General features: G+C 39.5%; 1 protein-coding gene across 7 annotated transcripts in view; it reads right to left on the bottom strand.

The window, feature by feature from the left end:
• COL9A1 (collagen type IX alpha 1 chain) overlaps positions 1-18,074 on the bottom strand; it is a 196,057-nt gene that overhangs the window by 28,579 nt on the left and 149,404 nt on the right. For all 7 annotated transcript variants that reach the window (XM_063630526.1, XM_063630528.1, XM_055257152.2 and 4 more), the window contains 9 exons: positions 16,247-16,300; positions 12,410-12,463; positions 10,992-11,045; positions 10,813-10,866; positions 10,626-10,679; positions 10,142-10,195; positions 9,031-9,075; positions 7,911-7,964; positions 7,769-7,822 (listed from right to left, as the gene is read on the bottom strand). In XM_063630526.1, coding sequence (XP_063486596.1) covers positions 7,769-7,822; positions 7,911-7,964; positions 9,031-9,075; positions 10,142-10,195; positions 10,626-10,679; positions 10,813-10,866; positions 10,992-11,045; positions 12,410-12,463; positions 16,247-16,300 — 477 coding nt within the window. The remainder of the gene's footprint in view (positions 1-7,768; positions 7,823-7,910; positions 7,965-9,030; positions 9,076-10,141; positions 10,196-10,625; positions 10,680-10,812; positions 10,867-10,991; positions 11,046-12,409; positions 12,464-16,246; positions 16,301-18,074) is intronic.

Below are 18,074 nucleotides of genomic sequence, written 5' to 3'. Positions count from 1 at the left end.
GTGGCCCCATGAGGGTGGACGCTGGGAGAATGTGAGTCTAGATGAAAACCACCCCCTGTGACAGACTCCTCTATCCGTCTACAAATACGAAAATTGGGTTCTACCCCATCTTTGCAACTTCAAAGTTCAAGACAGATTTTCTTCATCATATCTGCTCTGTTGGCATTTTGAAATAATTTCTCAAGTGCATCATGATTGACATCATAAATATCACTGGGTGCACGTGACTTTAATTCACAGAACAATTAATAGTAATTGGTGGGGAAAAGTTAATATCAGAAGGGGAAAGCTCAGTTCTTGGCACATTCTCAAGTATTCACTTCTAAATAAATGAACCGCTATGCTATCTTATCCAAAATAAAGATGATTATTGTACATTTTTTTCTCTTCCATAAACCAAAGGGCTAAATTAAAATAAGAGATTGTATAATCTTTGATTTATTTGGGGGAGGATTAATTATCTTCCCAGTGAATAGCAAAGATTTTCTCTGCTGGACTCTTATTTTCTCTGTCTTTTGTAAGTTCTTATTACAGTTTATAAGTGCTTTCCAACCAGTGGCAGACCCTTGGTAATATATATGAATGAACAGCTCAGAGACCCACATACGCTCTGCTGAACTTGTGTACCCATAAGAGTCCAGCATATGTAGCACAGAGGGAAGGATCAGTAAAATTGTGAGCATTTACTCCCCTGTTACTGCACAAATGGATAGCATGTGCTTCCATCCTATAAATCCTTGGCCATTCTAAATGCAGGTAATTTTACAGAAATCACCTCACTGTGAAAAACAGTAATGTGTATTTTCCCAAGAGTGACCAAACAGTTACAAACAAGGTCTTGGGGCAAGATTTTCTGATGCCCATTTATGTGATTTCTTTGTCTTCCAAGAACATGTGTACTCTTGCTCTAAGTTCTGGAATTTCATCTCCTAAGCTAAGATGAACATAAATAATCAAGATATAAATAGTTATCTCTGAAAACATAGACTAAGCACATTCCTCAGGGGGTAATTAAGCATGTGGGAGTTATTTATATCCTACTGCTCAAGGTCATCGCCAAGGTCTGATTGTAAAAATTCAAAAAATTGCAACTTCAGGCATAAACATGTTACCCGTGGCACTGGTAACCGCAAGTGTGCTAAATAAATGCTAAAACTCTTAGTCTTCAACAGCCATGGTGATAACCATATTCTCAGATACAGGCAAGAGAGGGTGGTAGGAAAAGGCTGTTCTTCCCAGTTGCTAATATTTATAAACTCCATGACAACAAGAATTCCAATTTGTAACAAAGGAATCAGAAGAAACTGGAATAAAGGCAAAAATCCTACCATTAAAAATGATGAATTGGCCAGGCGTGGTGGCTCATACCTGTAATCCCAGCAGTTTGGGAGGCCGAGGTGGGCAGATCTCTTGAGATCAGGAGTTCGAGACCAGCCTGACCAACATGGTGAAACCCCGTCTCTACTAAACATACAAAAATTAGCTTGGCATGGTGGCAGGTGCCTGTAATCCCAGCTACTCAGGAGGCTGAGGCAGGAGAACAACTTGAACCTGGGAGGTGGAGGTTGCAATGAGCCAAGATCGTGCCACTGCACTCCAGCCTAGGCAACAAAGTTAGACTCCATCTCAAAAACCAGAAATAATGATGAACCATAACAAAAGGCTGTACATTTCTCTTGGATGCTTTGTGCTGCCACATACATCCACAACAAATTTAGACACATCTGCCAACTCATCTCTTTTTAAGAAGCCAATCAGGGCTGGGCACAGGGGCTCATACCTTATAATCCCAGCACTTTAAGAGGCTGATGCGGATGGATCACCTGAGGTCAGGAGTTCGGGACCAGCCTGGCCAACATGGTCAAACCCCTGTCTCTACAAAAATTAGCTGGGCATCATGGCGGGCGCCTGTAATCCCAACTACTCGGGAGGCTGAGGGGGGAGAATTTCTTGAAACCGGGAGGTGGAGGTTGCAGTGACCTGAGATTGCATCATTGCATTCCAGACTCAGCAACAGAGTGTGACTTCATCTCAAACAAACAAACAAAAAAAGAAGAAGAAGAAGACAAAGAAGAAGCAGCCGCCAATCAGGGCTTTGAAAAAGATGCAGACCTTCTATCATTGATTCCCAGTGATAGCTATGCATCAGAATCCCCTGAGTTCTTTAGAAATATATTGCACTAGATATACTCCTCCCAATCCCATCTCCCCATTCCCTATCTTTGTTTAGCCCCTTGCCCTCTGATTCTAATTCTGCAGGTCTGGGGTAAGATCCAGGAATCGGTATGCATTTACGTTATATTTGTTTGTTTACCAGCTTTCTCTGACTTTTGTTAAATGCCCATCACCAAAGTTCCATAAATTTTAAATAATTTGCTAGATATGTCTTGTAACATCAGCACTTAGCAAACAAACTTCAACTGAAAATCATCCTGTGTAGCTATGATTTGAGCTACTGAGGCACATGCGAGGGTGGAAATGAAGACATGGACACTGAGCCCAGTGGCCTGGTCTGAAGCTGATTTTGCCATGCATCTGCTAACTTCAGGCAAGCAACTTAACCTCTCCGTGCCTGTTTCCTCATCTATAAAGTGGGAATAAAAATAGTATTTATCTCATAGGGCTTTTTTGAGGATTGAATAAGTTAAAAGACATAAATCACTTAGAACTAGCCTGTCTCATAGTAAGCATAGCAGAAGTGTTAGTTACATTGATCTGAGGTAATTACTAAAGAAATCGGTCAAAAAATTTTTAACCAAATGTTTAATGAAATGTTGTTTGCCTTTCAAATCCCCCAAGTCTGTTTAAAAGCACAAGATGTGCTTGGAAAAAATTAAGTCTTTAGTTCTCATGTCTCCAGTTTCTGTCAACACCACTGATCATCAAGCAGGCACCTTCTTTATAAACAAGTACTGGGTGCTATTTTGTAAAAATTATTTCCATAAATACATACAGCTAAATAATTCAAGTTGGAGGTTTTCCTTTTAAAATGGAACTGTTAGACTTTTAAAAGATCACAGAAAATAACAGATTTAACTTAATTATACTGCCAAAATTATTTTCCCAGTAAATGGATTTTATTCCATCATGCTCTAGCTTGTAATGGCTGTTGTCTTTGTCCAACTACCCAAAATGCTAACTAACTGAACACTATCCTCAGTACCTTTCCAATTCAGAAGTTGGAAATTATAAATCACTATACTTAGTCTGTACTGTATATTAAGTGCCTCTCTCTGGCAAAAAGAATGCTGATTAACCTAGGAGATCAATTATGATTTCTATAGATTGCTGCTTTTATAAACCTGTTTTCATGTTAACATTGAAAGGTCATATTAGTCCTACTACAATGATAACATTTAGATTTGTCACGAAGATATTTTTAAAATCTATTCAATTTTACATTATATAGTTTGCACATTTCTCTTGTGTAGGTTTACATATGCCCTCGTACAGAGGCAGAAAGAAAAATCTGTCCGAACTCTAACCATCACACACATCAGCTTCACAAATTATTGACAGAGAAAACATGCCAGTGCCTAGACGGAGTGGGAGGGTGGCTTAGATCATTCACAGTATATTTGTGGACCTCTGTCATTGAGGCTGTTGTATTGGAGGGGTGGTATAGGACTACAAGAGAACGTAGACAGGCTTCTGTATACAAGGAACGTATCATCTTCAGAAAACTGAGGTGGATCAGCATGAAACTCATCCCAGTCAGAGCCATGAGAGCAGAATGAACACAATTCACTCAGCGAAAGCCCTGGCAAGTTCTCAGAAGCCAGGAAGACAGAAATGGACCAAGAGCTACCACATGGTAGGACCAAATGAAAAGCCCAGGTCATGTGCCTGTGCAAAACCAGGAGCCACCCAGACCAGGTGAAACCAAGGGGAGGGCCATAGAGAAATCCAGAAGCATGGCCTACGTCGTAAAGGCAGGTGCCCATATGAAATCACTGGAGGCACCAAAATGAACAGACAATATTTTTGCAGTAGTATTGGCAAACATTAAAGGAAATACTACTTAATTTCAAATACGTGCTTCTAGGACACATTAGAAATGTGTGTCCATGTCTTCAACTCCAACCCACATGCCTCAGTAGCTCATTTCTTCTTCTTAGCTTGTTTTAGATTTGCAGGAAAAACTGATCAAATGTGTGAGGCATTGTTAAAAATGTATGAACTTATCTACAAAACTGAATTTAATGATGTAAAGTGAAAGAACAAATGTGTCTTTCAGTAAGTGGATTTGGTGTTAAAACTCTGCTCCAGAACTATAGTATTTATAACCTATCATGACATTTTTCAGAAAATTTTATAGCAGGTGAGAAGTCAGTTATTACCAACAAAAACAGCATGGGAGGATTTATTACGCCTCCGATTCAATTCGTTTCAAGAAATATTGATTGAGCGCTACCTTATGGCAGGCCCTGAGGAAAGCGAGGTGGGAAACACAGTGGTGAAACAGACATGACTGGCACCTTCTGCAGTTACCATGGCATGGGATACAAAGGAGACAAGAGTTCAGAATAAGGAAAGATCACTTCTATCTGGGGGACAGGGCATAATTGAAACGTTTTCATGATGCAATTAACATTCCAATTACATCTGAGACAGCTTATGGAATGTTGAGCCAGAGAAATGAAGAAAAGAGCCATTTAAACGCAAGGTCTGGCCTACAGGAAAGAGGTACGGAGAGTATTTGAGAGTCCAACCTGACTTGAACACAAGATCTGAGTAAAGCCGAAATGAGAAGTAAAACGAGTAGGTTAACAGACAGTTTAAGATGTTAGACTTTCTATTACTGTCCGTGGAAATCCATTGAAGATTTTTAAATGGGGAGAAGTGAGTATGGGTGCTGTACTTCGGAAATACCAATACGGTGGTGTGTGCAGACTCAGGGAACTATCATTCCCCAGGGCCTTTGGAACTGTGTTTGGCATTTTTGTTTGTCCCAGTGACTGTGGAGACACTACTGATGTTCGTGCAGGATAGAGGTCATGGATGTGAGACACCCTGCCATGTGCAAGAGTTCTGGAAAACAAAGAACTAGCTCAGCCCAAGTTGCAGCAATACCCTTTTGGGAGACACTGGTAGAGAAAGGAAAGATTGCAGCGGTGAGACAATTGCAGTAATCCAGGCAGTAGGTGATGACCTGAGCCAGGGTGGTAGTAGTTGGAATGGAAATGAAGAGTCAAATATAAGAGATCTTGGAAAAAGGATAGAACCAACAGGTCCTATTTGTGATAGGAAATGTGATGGAGGAAAATGCTGAGGTTTTGAGCCTCAGGGACAGGAGCAATGGCAAGAATTTGGACTCTTACAGAAATTCAAAAATCAAAAATCTAAAATTCAGATCCAAAACCCTGCATCAGCATAGCCTCCTATGATTTGCCTCTCCTCACATAGGAGAATCAACCCCCTACCCCATCCTCTCCTGAGGTGCTGCCTCTGGTTCTTCATTGCTTTATGCAGCCCACGGCGCTTAACTGGTGACTGGCCAAGCAGCTGTCCCTACTCCATATCATGTTTTGTATTCATGCATGGTTCTGGCCCACAGCAAGTGCTCAGTCGATGTTCCTTTAACTATATGGAAATTTCTGCTCTCTAAAGTGACTAATACAGCCGGGTGAGGTGGCTCACACCTGTAATCCCAGCACTTTGGGAGGCCAAAAAGGGTGAATCACCTGAGCTCAGGAGATTGAAACCAGCCTGGGCAACATGGCAAAACCCTGTCTCTATAAAAAATACAACAGTTCGCTGGGCATGGTGGTGTGCACCTGTAGTTCCAGCTATTCTGGAGGCTAAGGTGGGAGAATCACTTGAACCCAGGAGGTGGAGATTGCAGTGAGCCAAGATCGTACTACTGCACCACAGCCTGGGGAACAGAGTGAGACTCTGTTTAAAATAAAATAAAATAAGATGAATAAGAGATTTAATAGTAAACACTCGCAAAGCTCTAATGGCCCCACACTGCTCAATCTTCCTGGGCTAGTCATATAGCATCTTCATTGTTTTAGAAAGATGATCTGGCTATAATGTCATTGCTTCGACAGTTAACTTACGGAAAGTATTTTAATTAGAAATTCGCAAGCTTCAAGCAAAAGAAAATAATAAAATAAGCACAGAACAAGTGAGTGAGCGGCATGACGAGCTGGTTGTTTTGGCTGCAGAAACCTCAGGAAACCACCTGGTGGAAGTCGGCTGACAAATATCTGTGAGAAGTGGAGAAATTCCATTCTCATGCCACAAGACACCTGGAATACTTCACTTTTCTCAAGTATAAAAATCTTCGTTCAACATGCCCAAGAAATGCTTCAAGAAAAGTAATAATGATATTTGGAAATGTTTCTGTGTTCTCACTTGGAGTTCTTTTGGCTATTCAGCAGCCTTTGAAAATAAGAACTGAAACTGAAGGAAGGCCAGAGAGAATGTTTTAAAGTCAAATTTAAGTGTATAATATTTAATTTCCTAATCAATTTCTCTCTAGGGTTAAACTGTATATAGTGAGAAAATGGTCATTGCTATGGCTGCGATAAAATAGACAAGTTTACAAACTCACACTAAGAGAAGTCTGGTGGTTTCTCCAAAGCAGAGCTACCCTATGACCCAGCAATTCCACTCCTAGGTAGGCACTCAAGAAAAATTAAAACACATGTCCACACAAAAACCTGTATACGAATGTTCATAGCAGCACTTTTCATAATGGCCAAAAAATGGAAACAATTCAAATGCCTATCACCCAATGCATGGATCAATAAAATGTGATATATCCACATAATTAATCCCCACAATTAAATATTATTCAAGAATAAAAAGGAATGAAGTACTGATACATGCTACAGCATAGATAAACCTTGAAACATTATGCGAAGTGACAGAAGCCAAGCATTAGCAAAAAAATAAAATACAGCCGGGCATGGTAGCTCATGTCTGTAATCCCAACATTTTGGGAAGCTGAGGCAGAAGGATCGCTTGAAGCCAGGAGTTCAAGACCAGCCTGGTCAACATAGCAAGACCCCATCTCTACAAAAAAAATTAAAAATTAGCCAGGTGTGGTGGTGCACCCCTTCAGTCCCAGCCACTCAGGAGGCTTAGGCGGGAGGACTGCATGAGCGCAGGAGTTCAAGGTTGCTGTGAGCTACGATTTGCCACTGCACCCCAACCTGGGTGATTGAGAGAGACCATACCTCTTAAAAAATTAATTAACTATTTATTTTTTTAAAAACAAAAAGCTCACATATTGTATGATTCCATTTACATGAAACTTCCACAATTGGCAAATCTATAGAGACATAAAGTGGATTAGTGGTTGTCTAAAACTGAAGTAATTAAGAGGAAATGATGGATGACTGCAGGTAGGAGGTGGGTATAAGATTCTTTTTTTAGGTGATGGAAATATTCTAAACTTGATTGGGGTGATGGTTGCACAATTCCATCAATATGCTAAAAATCAATAAAGATGGGTGAATTATGTAGTGTGTGAATTGTATCTCAACGTTGGGTCTTTTTAAATCACACTAAAATATTTCCTTAAACATGGGGTGAGGGCAGAAAGGGTCACCATGGTTTTTGAAGCACTTTATTTTTGTTTCCATTTTCTGAAAAGGCATGCTGTGCATCTAAATAGCATTTCTTCTCCTTGTGTGTCTTGGACTAGCATGGGCTCAAACATCAGACAGCATTCATGGATGGATGAATGAATGAATGGAAGAACATCCAACAAAGTCCTGAGAAGGTGCTTTAGGAAAGAACAGCAAGGAATACTCACAGGAAGCCCTCGGGGTCCTCGGGGTCCCACCTCTCCTGGAGGCCCCTGTTGGCCCTGTTATGAGGAAGGAAGGTAGAATAAAAGTTAACACCTACTGATTACAACAGGTTAGAACTTCAGGAGAGGTAAAATGGTGTCTTACCGGTTTGCCTGAATTTCCCATCTGACCAGGCTTCCCTGGAGCACCTGTGCTACCCTAAGGGTAAAGTGCAACATTCAAAGTAACTCTTGCTGAAGTAAGCATAATCATCAATCTGCCTTACCCAGACTGGGATCTCTTACATTTGAATAGCATTAATTCCCTGCTTTCACACTGAGAATCTGGGAATGTGCAGGATCTCTTTCTTGTTAGATACATGGAAATCCTTTAGATTCAAGATATTGTCTGTAAGTCTAAGAAATATATTAAAGGTCAAATGTCAAACAATGAGGGATTTTAGCCTTCAGTTAAGGGGATCCTCTTCAATTAGAGGATTTTTCTTTCTTCACAATATTAATAATATATTCTTTCCTTTACCATTTCCACCTCCAGTATAATTCTTTGAGTCTTTCTACCTCACATTAAACTATTGAAATTATTAAGAATCCAACCAACATGGGGAAGTAGGATGTGCTGCTGAGAAAGCCCTGTCAGCAAGCTCTAGGGAAAGCACACGTCTGGAGACGCCCTCTCCACTGTCAATCTCGTGTGCAGCTCAAGACGCTGCAGACCACTGTGACTGGAGAGTTGCAGCCTGCTACTCTAATAGCCACCAGTCTCTACGTTATTCACCTTTTATCTCTTTTCTTCTCAAGCAAAGCTATATTTTATCCCTTAACATTTTTTCCACCTATTGTTTTTAACTGCTTACATTTTTGTTTTATGTAGAATATAAGCACTGGTCGATCAGTATGTGAAAAAAAATGCCTAACATCTTTTAGGTTCAGCTGAATCATCCTAATAATAGTCTCTGACATAAATTCTGTGGCTTAATAATATCTTCCTTATTTTAGTAGTAAGGAACAATAAAATTTTCTGTTTTATACTGGCAAAGGATGACATTTTCATTAAGGAAATCTAATTAGCAGCATTTTGTCAAAGTATGCTTTCTGTAGCTAGGAAAAAGATTAGTATTTGAAGCCTTAACACATTTACTTTTTTATTTCTCCCTAGGGCCAAATATAAAATAAAACACACGCTGAAAATATTAAAAATTACAAATATGTTAGTAAATAATAAAGAAATTAAGAAAAATATTAACTTAAATTTTAAAATATTTTACCTTTTCACCAGCAACACCTTTTGCACCAGGAATTCCAGGTACACCCTAAAAGAATACATACACAATCCGAGTTTCATCACCTCCTCTGAGAATCCATGAGATGCCAAGCCCACTGCACACTGCAGGGAGGCTGAGGGAATCATGGCAACCTCAAAGTTTTAATGTGAGGAAGATGCTTCCTAGTTCCCAAACTCTGCACAGTCATTTATAGAATTACCCACAGTTTAGAGGGCATGACTTTACTATATCTGGCTTGTTAAAGCTAAATACCCTTAAAGCAAATCTCGTCTTTAAACTAAAGTTACTTTTCAAGGACGAACTTCCCAAATTAGAATCCAGTACTATTTTCAGGTCAAGAGGAACTCTACTAGGCAGGACAGAGACTACAGGGATGTGACATGGTTTCATGTACAGAGTAATAAAATGAAGACCTCTCAAACATGCTGAGCTTTATAGTAGAAAAAGAAAATGGTAGGAGGATGCTGGATCTGACCCAGATTTGATATTATTAGGAGTGCTAATATTATGTGATTATTTAAAAAGCGTCAGGTGTCATAAAAGATTGGGGGCCAGGCTTTGATATTACCAAGTATTCGTTACTAATTAGAAAGATTTGCCTCCAAAAGAGCCAAGAATACACGTGATACAATCCACACGAACTTCCAGACACATTAATGCAGGGAAACACCAATTTGAATGATTAAAAATAGTACATAATCCAAGGGGTCACCTGAGCATACTCTCAGCACTCTTGTTGCTTAACCCTACTAACAAGAACTTTAGAACCGGTTTAAAGTGGAATGAAATATATCACTCTGGCCTACAGCTTAGGGTTGGTTAAAAAATGTGTAAAAAAAAGACTGAGTAAACTAAAGAGAGAAAAGGAATCCAAAACATAAAATTAAAGCCTATTATTTACAGTTATTACACAAATAGCTATTCAGAGAAAAAGTATAAAATATAAAATACAAATGTAAATTGTAAAAATGTAAAAGTAAAACATCATATCTTCCCCAGAACTTATCAAATTAGGTAGCATGTCTCTCCCCAAAATGTATATCTTTAAAACATGTATATAAACCAATTAACATGCAAAGAATCAAATACTTACTGGTAACCCCTGCAATCCCGCATCACCAGGAGGCCCAGGTTTTCCTGGTTCACCCTGGAAAAAAAAGCTTTTATCACATGAACCTGTATGAGCTGCTGTATTTATTTTAAGAAAGGGAGGAGCACAGACATTTTAAGTAAAAGGATTGTCCCAACAGCTGACTTTACATGCACTTTTATAAAGTGACTTAATTTAGGGTGGGGGAGTAGGGTGGGAAATAGGACATAATTCAACCAAAATGCACAGTCTCTCTCAACCTACTTTCATCAACAGGGCAATTTTACTGAGTTCCTGAAGCCAAGCAAATAATTATACTATTCTAATAAGTATTTCATATTTGACACTTGATTCAAAAATTAAAGGAAGGGAAAAAGCCAAAGCTAGCTAAATAAATCTTTTGGTGATTTAGTAATGGAAATGCCATGCTCAGTTGGCCAGGGCAGAGACAGCCCCACTCACTCTTGGACTAAATTACACAGCCTACCTTTGTTCCAGGCATTCCAGGGATCCCATCACGGCCATCCACACCTGGCAAACCCTAAACACACACAAAGAAACATACTGTCTCTTACACACAGTCACATTCTTTTTCCCTTCATTATTTTCTAAAGTTTTATTGCAAGTCAATGATCACTGAAAAATGTGCTTGATGACTACAGCTCAGGACATACCGTGTCTCCTTTGGGCCCAGGGAGACCAGGAATTCCTCTAGCACCTTCAGCCCCCTGCAGGAAGGAAGAGAAAGAATAGACAAGACATGTTCAGTTAACATAATACTTAGACTTGTCAAAGAGATCAGCATAATCAGCAGATGACACTGAAAAGCAAGAGTGACTGAATTTAAACTCACTCTATCTCCTTTGGGACCTGCTTCTCCTGGAGGTCCTCGCTGTCCTTGATCACCCTGTATGAAAATAAAATTTTGTTAATATGAGCAAAAGTTACTTATTAATTAACTTTTAGAAATTAGAAAGTATCATCCACGTCACCCAACTATTAGTCTTCCACCACAATGCCTTTGCTCTATCAAGGAAGCCTAGATGAAGAAGTCTTTTTATAAAAATGGCATTGTCTTAAAAATAGATATTGCCATAGAGATAACTGAGACTTGATGGTCTTTTGTTTTCCCCTTAAATGCACTATGCCTCTGTGTTCTTGTGTGTAACATATAATGGATCCATGCAGTGGATTTCGACATCAGTAACTGCATGTACATATCAGCTAACTTTCATTGACTGAGGTTTGAGGCTTGGATTAGTTGCCAATCTTTCCCTCATATTATTTAATCCCCCAGTCAATATTAGTGATTTCTGTGGAAGTGATCTAGCTAATGTTGATATACGCTACAGGTGGTAATAGGTAAGAGGCTGTGTCTTCCTAAAATACAGCTTTTGTTGAGTTGCTTAACTCTAAAACCTCAAAAGGCTCCCTATTGCTACTGGATCTGTTCAAATGACTCAGGTTGGCATTAAACATTCTCCATGATGTATATCTACCTTATCCTTCCAATCTCATCTTTTCAACCAAACTTTCCACTCCAGGCAGTGACAGCCCCTATGACAGCACACATACCCCATCACCACCAACAGTGCCACCCCTGTACTTTGCTGTCTTTCCTGCCCATAGGCTTTCAAACCAACCTCCCTCTCAGGTCCTCTTACATGGATTACATCTATCCTGTGCTCTAGCATTTGATCTTGTATAGTTTATCATTGAGTTACTTTCTGTCTTTCCCATTGGAGCACAGGACTTTGACAGTTGGAAATTCTATCTTTCTTACATCTTTTCTACTTTTTATGTGGCATATTCAGTTATCAATGGATGGTTTTTTGTCTATTTCCCTCCCAAAAACAGGCTTGAGGAAACCTAAAATAATGACACATGGACATATGGCAATCAAAATGTTGGAGTAATGAAGTCAGAAACCATAGAAAACGAAAAATATCAAATGGGCAAGAAACTAGAAACGAGATAGTTACTGAGACTCAAGGCGTCCTGATAACCAAAGAAAAGGAAAACATGCAAACATAAATACTTAATAATTTGGCTTAATCTGTGAAGAAAAAAAAATAATATCAAGTCAGAAGAACATTTCTATGTACCCGAGAAAGATACCTGTCTTAATTAAATTTAAATTTAAACATATATATAAAAATTGTCCATTTTTCCACTTTAATTATTCACATGTAAAGAATACTGCACACACATGCATACATAGCAAAAAAAAAAAAATCTATCATTGGGTTTTGTGGAAGGAAAATCACTTACAGGTGCACCAGGAAGACCCTGAGGCCCAGGTTCTCCATCTAAGCCCCGAGCACCCTGCAAAAAAACAAGACAATGGAATAAAACTGAGATCAGTCATGTATGTTAAAGGAAGCATCCATCTTTCTAAAGAAATTTAGTAGCCAGATGAAAAGGAGGTTTTGTGCCTGTAATACATACAGTGATCCCTGAGGAGTAATTACTCCTTGTTTACATCTACTCAGCATACCAATTGTACTTAAACACAATCTTTGATGCCACTCTGTATTTTTTTTTTTTTTTTTTTAGACAGAGTTTCGCTCTTGTTGCCTAGGCTGGAGTGCAGTGGCGCCATCTCGGCTCACTGCAACCTCCGCCTCCTGGGTTCAAGCAATTCTCCTGCTTCAGCCTCCTGAGTAGCTAGGACTACAGGTGCACGCCATCATGCCCAGCTAATTTTTGTATTTTTAGTAGAGATGGGATTTCACCATGTTGGCCAGGATGGTCTCGATCTCTTGACCTCATGATCCACCCGCCTTGGCCTCCCAAAGTGCTGAGATTACAGACATGAGCCACTGCACCCAGCCCACTCTATATGTTTCAAGTTAACACTGCACCCATCCTCAGTTGCTGACATGAGCTAAAAACACAGGTGCTTATTAATAGATTGGAAAATCTATTAGAAGAAGTTTGGTAGCCACTCTCCAGGGTTCTTAACATTTCTACAGAAATTCATTAACCACCAGGTGGGGGGATCGCATGAGACCAGGAGTTCCAGACAGCCTGGCCAACATGGCAAAACCCAGTCTCTACAAAAAGACAAAAATTAGCTGGGTCTGTTGGCACATGCCTGTAATCCCAGCTACTCAGGAGGCTAAGGCAAGAGAATCACCTGGACCCAAGCGGAGGAGATTGCATTGAGTGGAGAGAGCACCACTGCACTCCAGCCTGGGGGACAGAGTGAGACCCTGTCTCAAAAACACACACAAAGAATTTATTAACGATGAAGGCCATGGAGCCACTCTAAGAACAGCTGCTATGCTCTGTTGCTGCCACAACTGTAAGAGGGATTTCTGGGACTCTGGATCTCCCATCAAGATCTGGAATAAGAAGTCCAGCCACATGATTCAGAAGAATGAATTACTGGAAGGACCTGAGCATACCCTCTTCCATCCTGGACAGATATTAGGTTCAATTTACGTAAAGTAACCAACCTATTTTCTCAAGAACAGATCCACTCTACCAAGTGATGACATAAGAATGACTCAGAGCTTTATAAATCTAATTATCTGGAAATAATCTCTGATGTGGCTAACATATTGTACACTATCACCTCTTTATTTTCATCATGAGAATCAAAATGTGATATTAAGATCTTAAAAAGTGTTTTTAGTGCTCTCTACATATGCTATCTGACAAAATATAACCCCTGTCTTTATTTTTCTTATCTACTAAGTGAATAAAAAGGCATAATGAGGCAGCCTTCTAATGAACCAGGTTGAGATGCGAAGATGATAAAATAAATGAAAAACAATCAGGAGTACTGGATAGATGTCAGGCCAAGAAATCAAGTGTCAAATTTAAATCAAGTGTCAAATCAAGAAAACCAGGTGGACAGCATGTGTAGTAAGAATTAAAAATTAGAAAGTCCATGATAGAAGGTTCAGACATAGGTAGAATCAAAGAAAGAACTCAACTGAAGCAGAGGTACCAGAGAGCCCTGAAATTCTTTGATCCCTAAAAAGTAGGACAGAGCAAAAAGCATTCTACATTGAGAAGAAGAGATTTTGAAGACCTGAAAAAGACCTTGAATTTATCATTCACCTTGCATTACTAGAGCAGAACCCAGCCTTTGCATTATAGGAATGGCTTTGATGCACTCTCTCTTTCTCTTATTGCTGTTCAGCATGAGCTTAGACCCAAACTGCTGTTACTAGGTAACCACTCCATGGGTCTGAGTTCACAAGAAGAGCTTTTTTTCTTTCTTTTTTAAAGCAATTTGACTGAACTCAGAGGAAATGAGAAGTTTTGAAAAATACCAAATAGAAAAATATCTCAAATGCAGACCATATCAAGAACAGTAATTGGTTTCAAAGTGAGGGGTCACATATTCTAGGGGATGATTTAAATCCAGAAAAATTGAAGGTATCAGCAGCTTGAAAATAAATGAGATCTATTATCTAATAAAAGAAAAGATACACACTGGATGTTACTTAAGGTAACATAAATATAGAAATATGAATGCATCTAATATGTTTTACAAAGTTTTCAGGAAAGAAATATTGATTGAAAAGATGGATAAGGAAAGCAGGCAGAATGAAAATACCTAGAAGTGACAAAGAGCCTGGAAAAAAAACACATTAAATTGACAAAAAAATGATAAACAAGCCTCATCCTTCATTCACCAAGCTGTGCATCTCTTTTTTAAAAAGAAAAATTTAATTTCATTTATTGAGCATGTACAATGTACAACGTATTGTTAATTAACTGTTAATAAAAGGCTCTGTGCTGCTGGGGGAACTGACACCAATTAGCCATAGAAGTTATAAAGAGAATGAGGTCAGTGTCAGAAGTGATGGTGGGCAAAGATGCCTTTTGTATTTTCTGAAGCCTATAAATTAACTTTCCTAACATCCAAGAAGTGGTAACCATTTTCTTAAAATCTGATAGAGAGGCTAAACACACCCCTATATACACGCCAAGGAAAACACTTCTGAACGCATCATGATGATGCTGTGATGATAATCGCTCAGCTAAGCATAGCGTGTCCTTCATCCTCCACCAACGGCAACACCTCATCCTTCCAGGCTCCACATCCTTCTAATGCCACCTCCTTCATGGGCCCTCTCAGTTTCCCTATCAAGATTAGCCCTGCTTCCACTGCACTCCATCATACCACTGGCCCTCAGATTCATGTCTCTTTTGCTTGCATTGTAGTTAACTGTCTACTTATTTGTCTTGCCCAATAAATAACTGACTTGATAAAGATCTTATTCCCCTTGGAATCTCCCCAGCACCTTGCGGAGTGCCTTGGTATGGAAGTGCTGGGAGAATCTGGTTTCTGAGACTGGGTTAAGTGCAGGCTAGTGTCCTCCAGCCGTAAGTGTATAACCCATGCTAAGGGCAGGGCTCATGGATCAGCTTGCAGGTGGGTCACTGGAGGCTCCAGTGTCTTTGGGGGTGTCCTGCCTTGGCTTACCTCTCTTTTTCCATCCTCCCTGTCTTTGCCTTGCCTGACCAGAAGCACTCCAGGCACTGTGCCAGTGTTATCAATGCTAACCACTGATCATGACAATGAGTTAAAATGTAACAACCTTGTTTACTCTGATTTACTCAATATAATTTAAAATAAATTAATACATGGCAAATATCATGCATACTGCTCATTCCTATTATCTGTGCTTACAAAAGAATTGTGAAAACCTAATCACACATCTACAAAGCATCATAAAATGTCACGTTGTCAGGCCGGGCACGGTGGCTCACACGTGTAATCCCAGCACTTTGGGAGGCCGAGCCAGGTGGATTACCTGAGGTCAGGAGTTCAGAACCAGCCTGGCCAACATGGTGAAACCCTGTCTCTACTAAAAAATACAAAAATTAGCCGGGCATGGTGGCAAGTGCCTGTAATCCCAGCTGCTCTACTCTTGAGGCTGAGACAGGAGAATTGCTTGAACCCGGGAGGCAGAGGTTGCAGTGAGCCAAGATCGCGCCATTGCACTCCAACCTGGACAACAAGAGTGAAACTCCATCTCAAAAAAAAAAAAGAAAGTTGTTGAAGATAAAAAGTTATGTTTAAATAGCCAAAATTTTAAATATTTAACACATTTTGATATTATATTATTGTCATCACCATCTTACTTTTTCCCCTTTGTCCCCAACTATGCCGGTGATGCCTCTCAAACCCTGGGCTCCCTGGAAATGTAAAAAACAGAAGTGGATTATTTTAGTTGAAGCAAAGATTGTTTAAAATCTCATCACAAAAGCTGATCTAGACAATGGATATTATCATAACCAAACGTAATACTAAGCATAGTGACTATATATATATAGACAAACATTTCTAGTTTAGAAAGTCCAAGGAGAATTCTTCTGATGGTAAACCTTTTTATAAAATTATGAAGTCTTACACAAAACTGGAGTTGACACAATCGCTTATGACAAAAAAGTAAATACCAGCATAAGAGAAATTGTGATAATATGTTTGACTTACCTTTTAACTCGTATGTAGAACTTACACTATCATTCCCATTTCCTTCGTGGCATGTAACCTGGTTACATGTAACATGATTTTAAACCTTGAAATAATTTTTTTCCCACCAATGGACACCATCAAAAGCAGTAGGTTCCCAGGCTAGCCCATGAAAGCCTATAACCTAGAAAGGAACTGGAGCCTCCATCAACCCCTTGTAGTCACTATTCATTATACCATTCTTATGACGAAAGGCATTCTGAATTCCAACTTGGGGCAATCGGAGCCCATCTTAGTCATAAGAGTGGATAATCCTAAAAACGAGGGGCTGGGTGTGATTTCTAGGATCTCTTTCAATACTGAAATGTTACCATTCTGGACTCTCTGGCCCCATACTAGGAAGGATCCAGAAATGGATCCTGGAAGGAGTGAGCCTGGGAATACCCTTGGAAGCAGAGGAGGGTGGATGCTCCATTAGGAAAGTGGGGGTAGCTGCTTCTGGACAACCTGCTAACCGTCCCCATTGGCTTAAGATAAAGGAGCTCTAGGCCAGCATTTCCCTCTTCGTCTCACTTAGAGAAAATGGATCAAGTCCATGACCAACTCTTCATTCAGACCAGTCACAAATTCTACGTAGATCAGTCAGGAATGACCTCCAATTCAAATACACAGGATGATCCAGTTTAGGATATCCATTTAGAATATCCTAAATGATAGGATATTATTTACTTAGTGAGATGTGGCCCTATCACATGAAAGCTGCTATTTCTTGTATAGCTCATTTACTGACTCTAAAGTTATTTCTACAAAAAGAAATATTTGGGTCAATAGCAATGACATGAGAATACCGCATATTTTCTCTTGAGGTGTCTACTTTGAAGAACAGAGCTTTTTCTAAATATTCCAAGAAGCATATTTTTTAAAGTTGTGCATTACTTTATATTTGTGCATGTACATTTAAGAAGTACATGCTTTTTAAATTTGGCATACCTATTCCCAAATAGCAGAAGGTAATCAAGCACTAACGGGTATCTCCCAGTGGACCACTTGAGCCACACAGTACCCAACATAGATCCTTAATCCCTGAAAACACTGTTTTAGAATGTTGTTTGCAAAATCCTGTTTTGAGAATCTTTGGGAATGGCTTTTATAAAATTAAAAAAAAAAAAACTTTAAATCCCTACCAAATTTTCATCAGATCCAAAAAAAAAAAAAAGCATATGTCTCTTACACCATGTATCCCTATCTCCCACCTGTGAAAGAGTCCAGCTCCTAATGTCTTATATGGCAAACACTCAGGGGAGGGTAAACTTCTGAAACAAACACCCTGGACACCACAGATTCCCTGAAAGTTCTCATGTGGCTTAAAAGCAGAGACCATTTCTTCCAGATCCTCTGACTTACTTCCTTTAGCTTAATTTCCCTTACACTTTAAATTCCCTTAAACATTAATCTGCGCAGCTCCCTGAACCCTTTTTCAACAGCCAGTCCTGTGGA

Source organism: Symphalangus syndactylus, chromosome 2 (genome assembly GCF_028878055.3).
Source record: "Symphalangus syndactylus isolate Jambi chromosome 2, NHGRI_mSymSyn1-v2.1_pri, whole genome shotgun sequence".
NCBI lineage: Eukaryota > Metazoa > Chordata > Mammalia > Primates > Hylobatidae > Symphalangus > Symphalangus syndactylus.
This window is presented reverse-complemented; position numbering and strand designations above follow the sequence as displayed.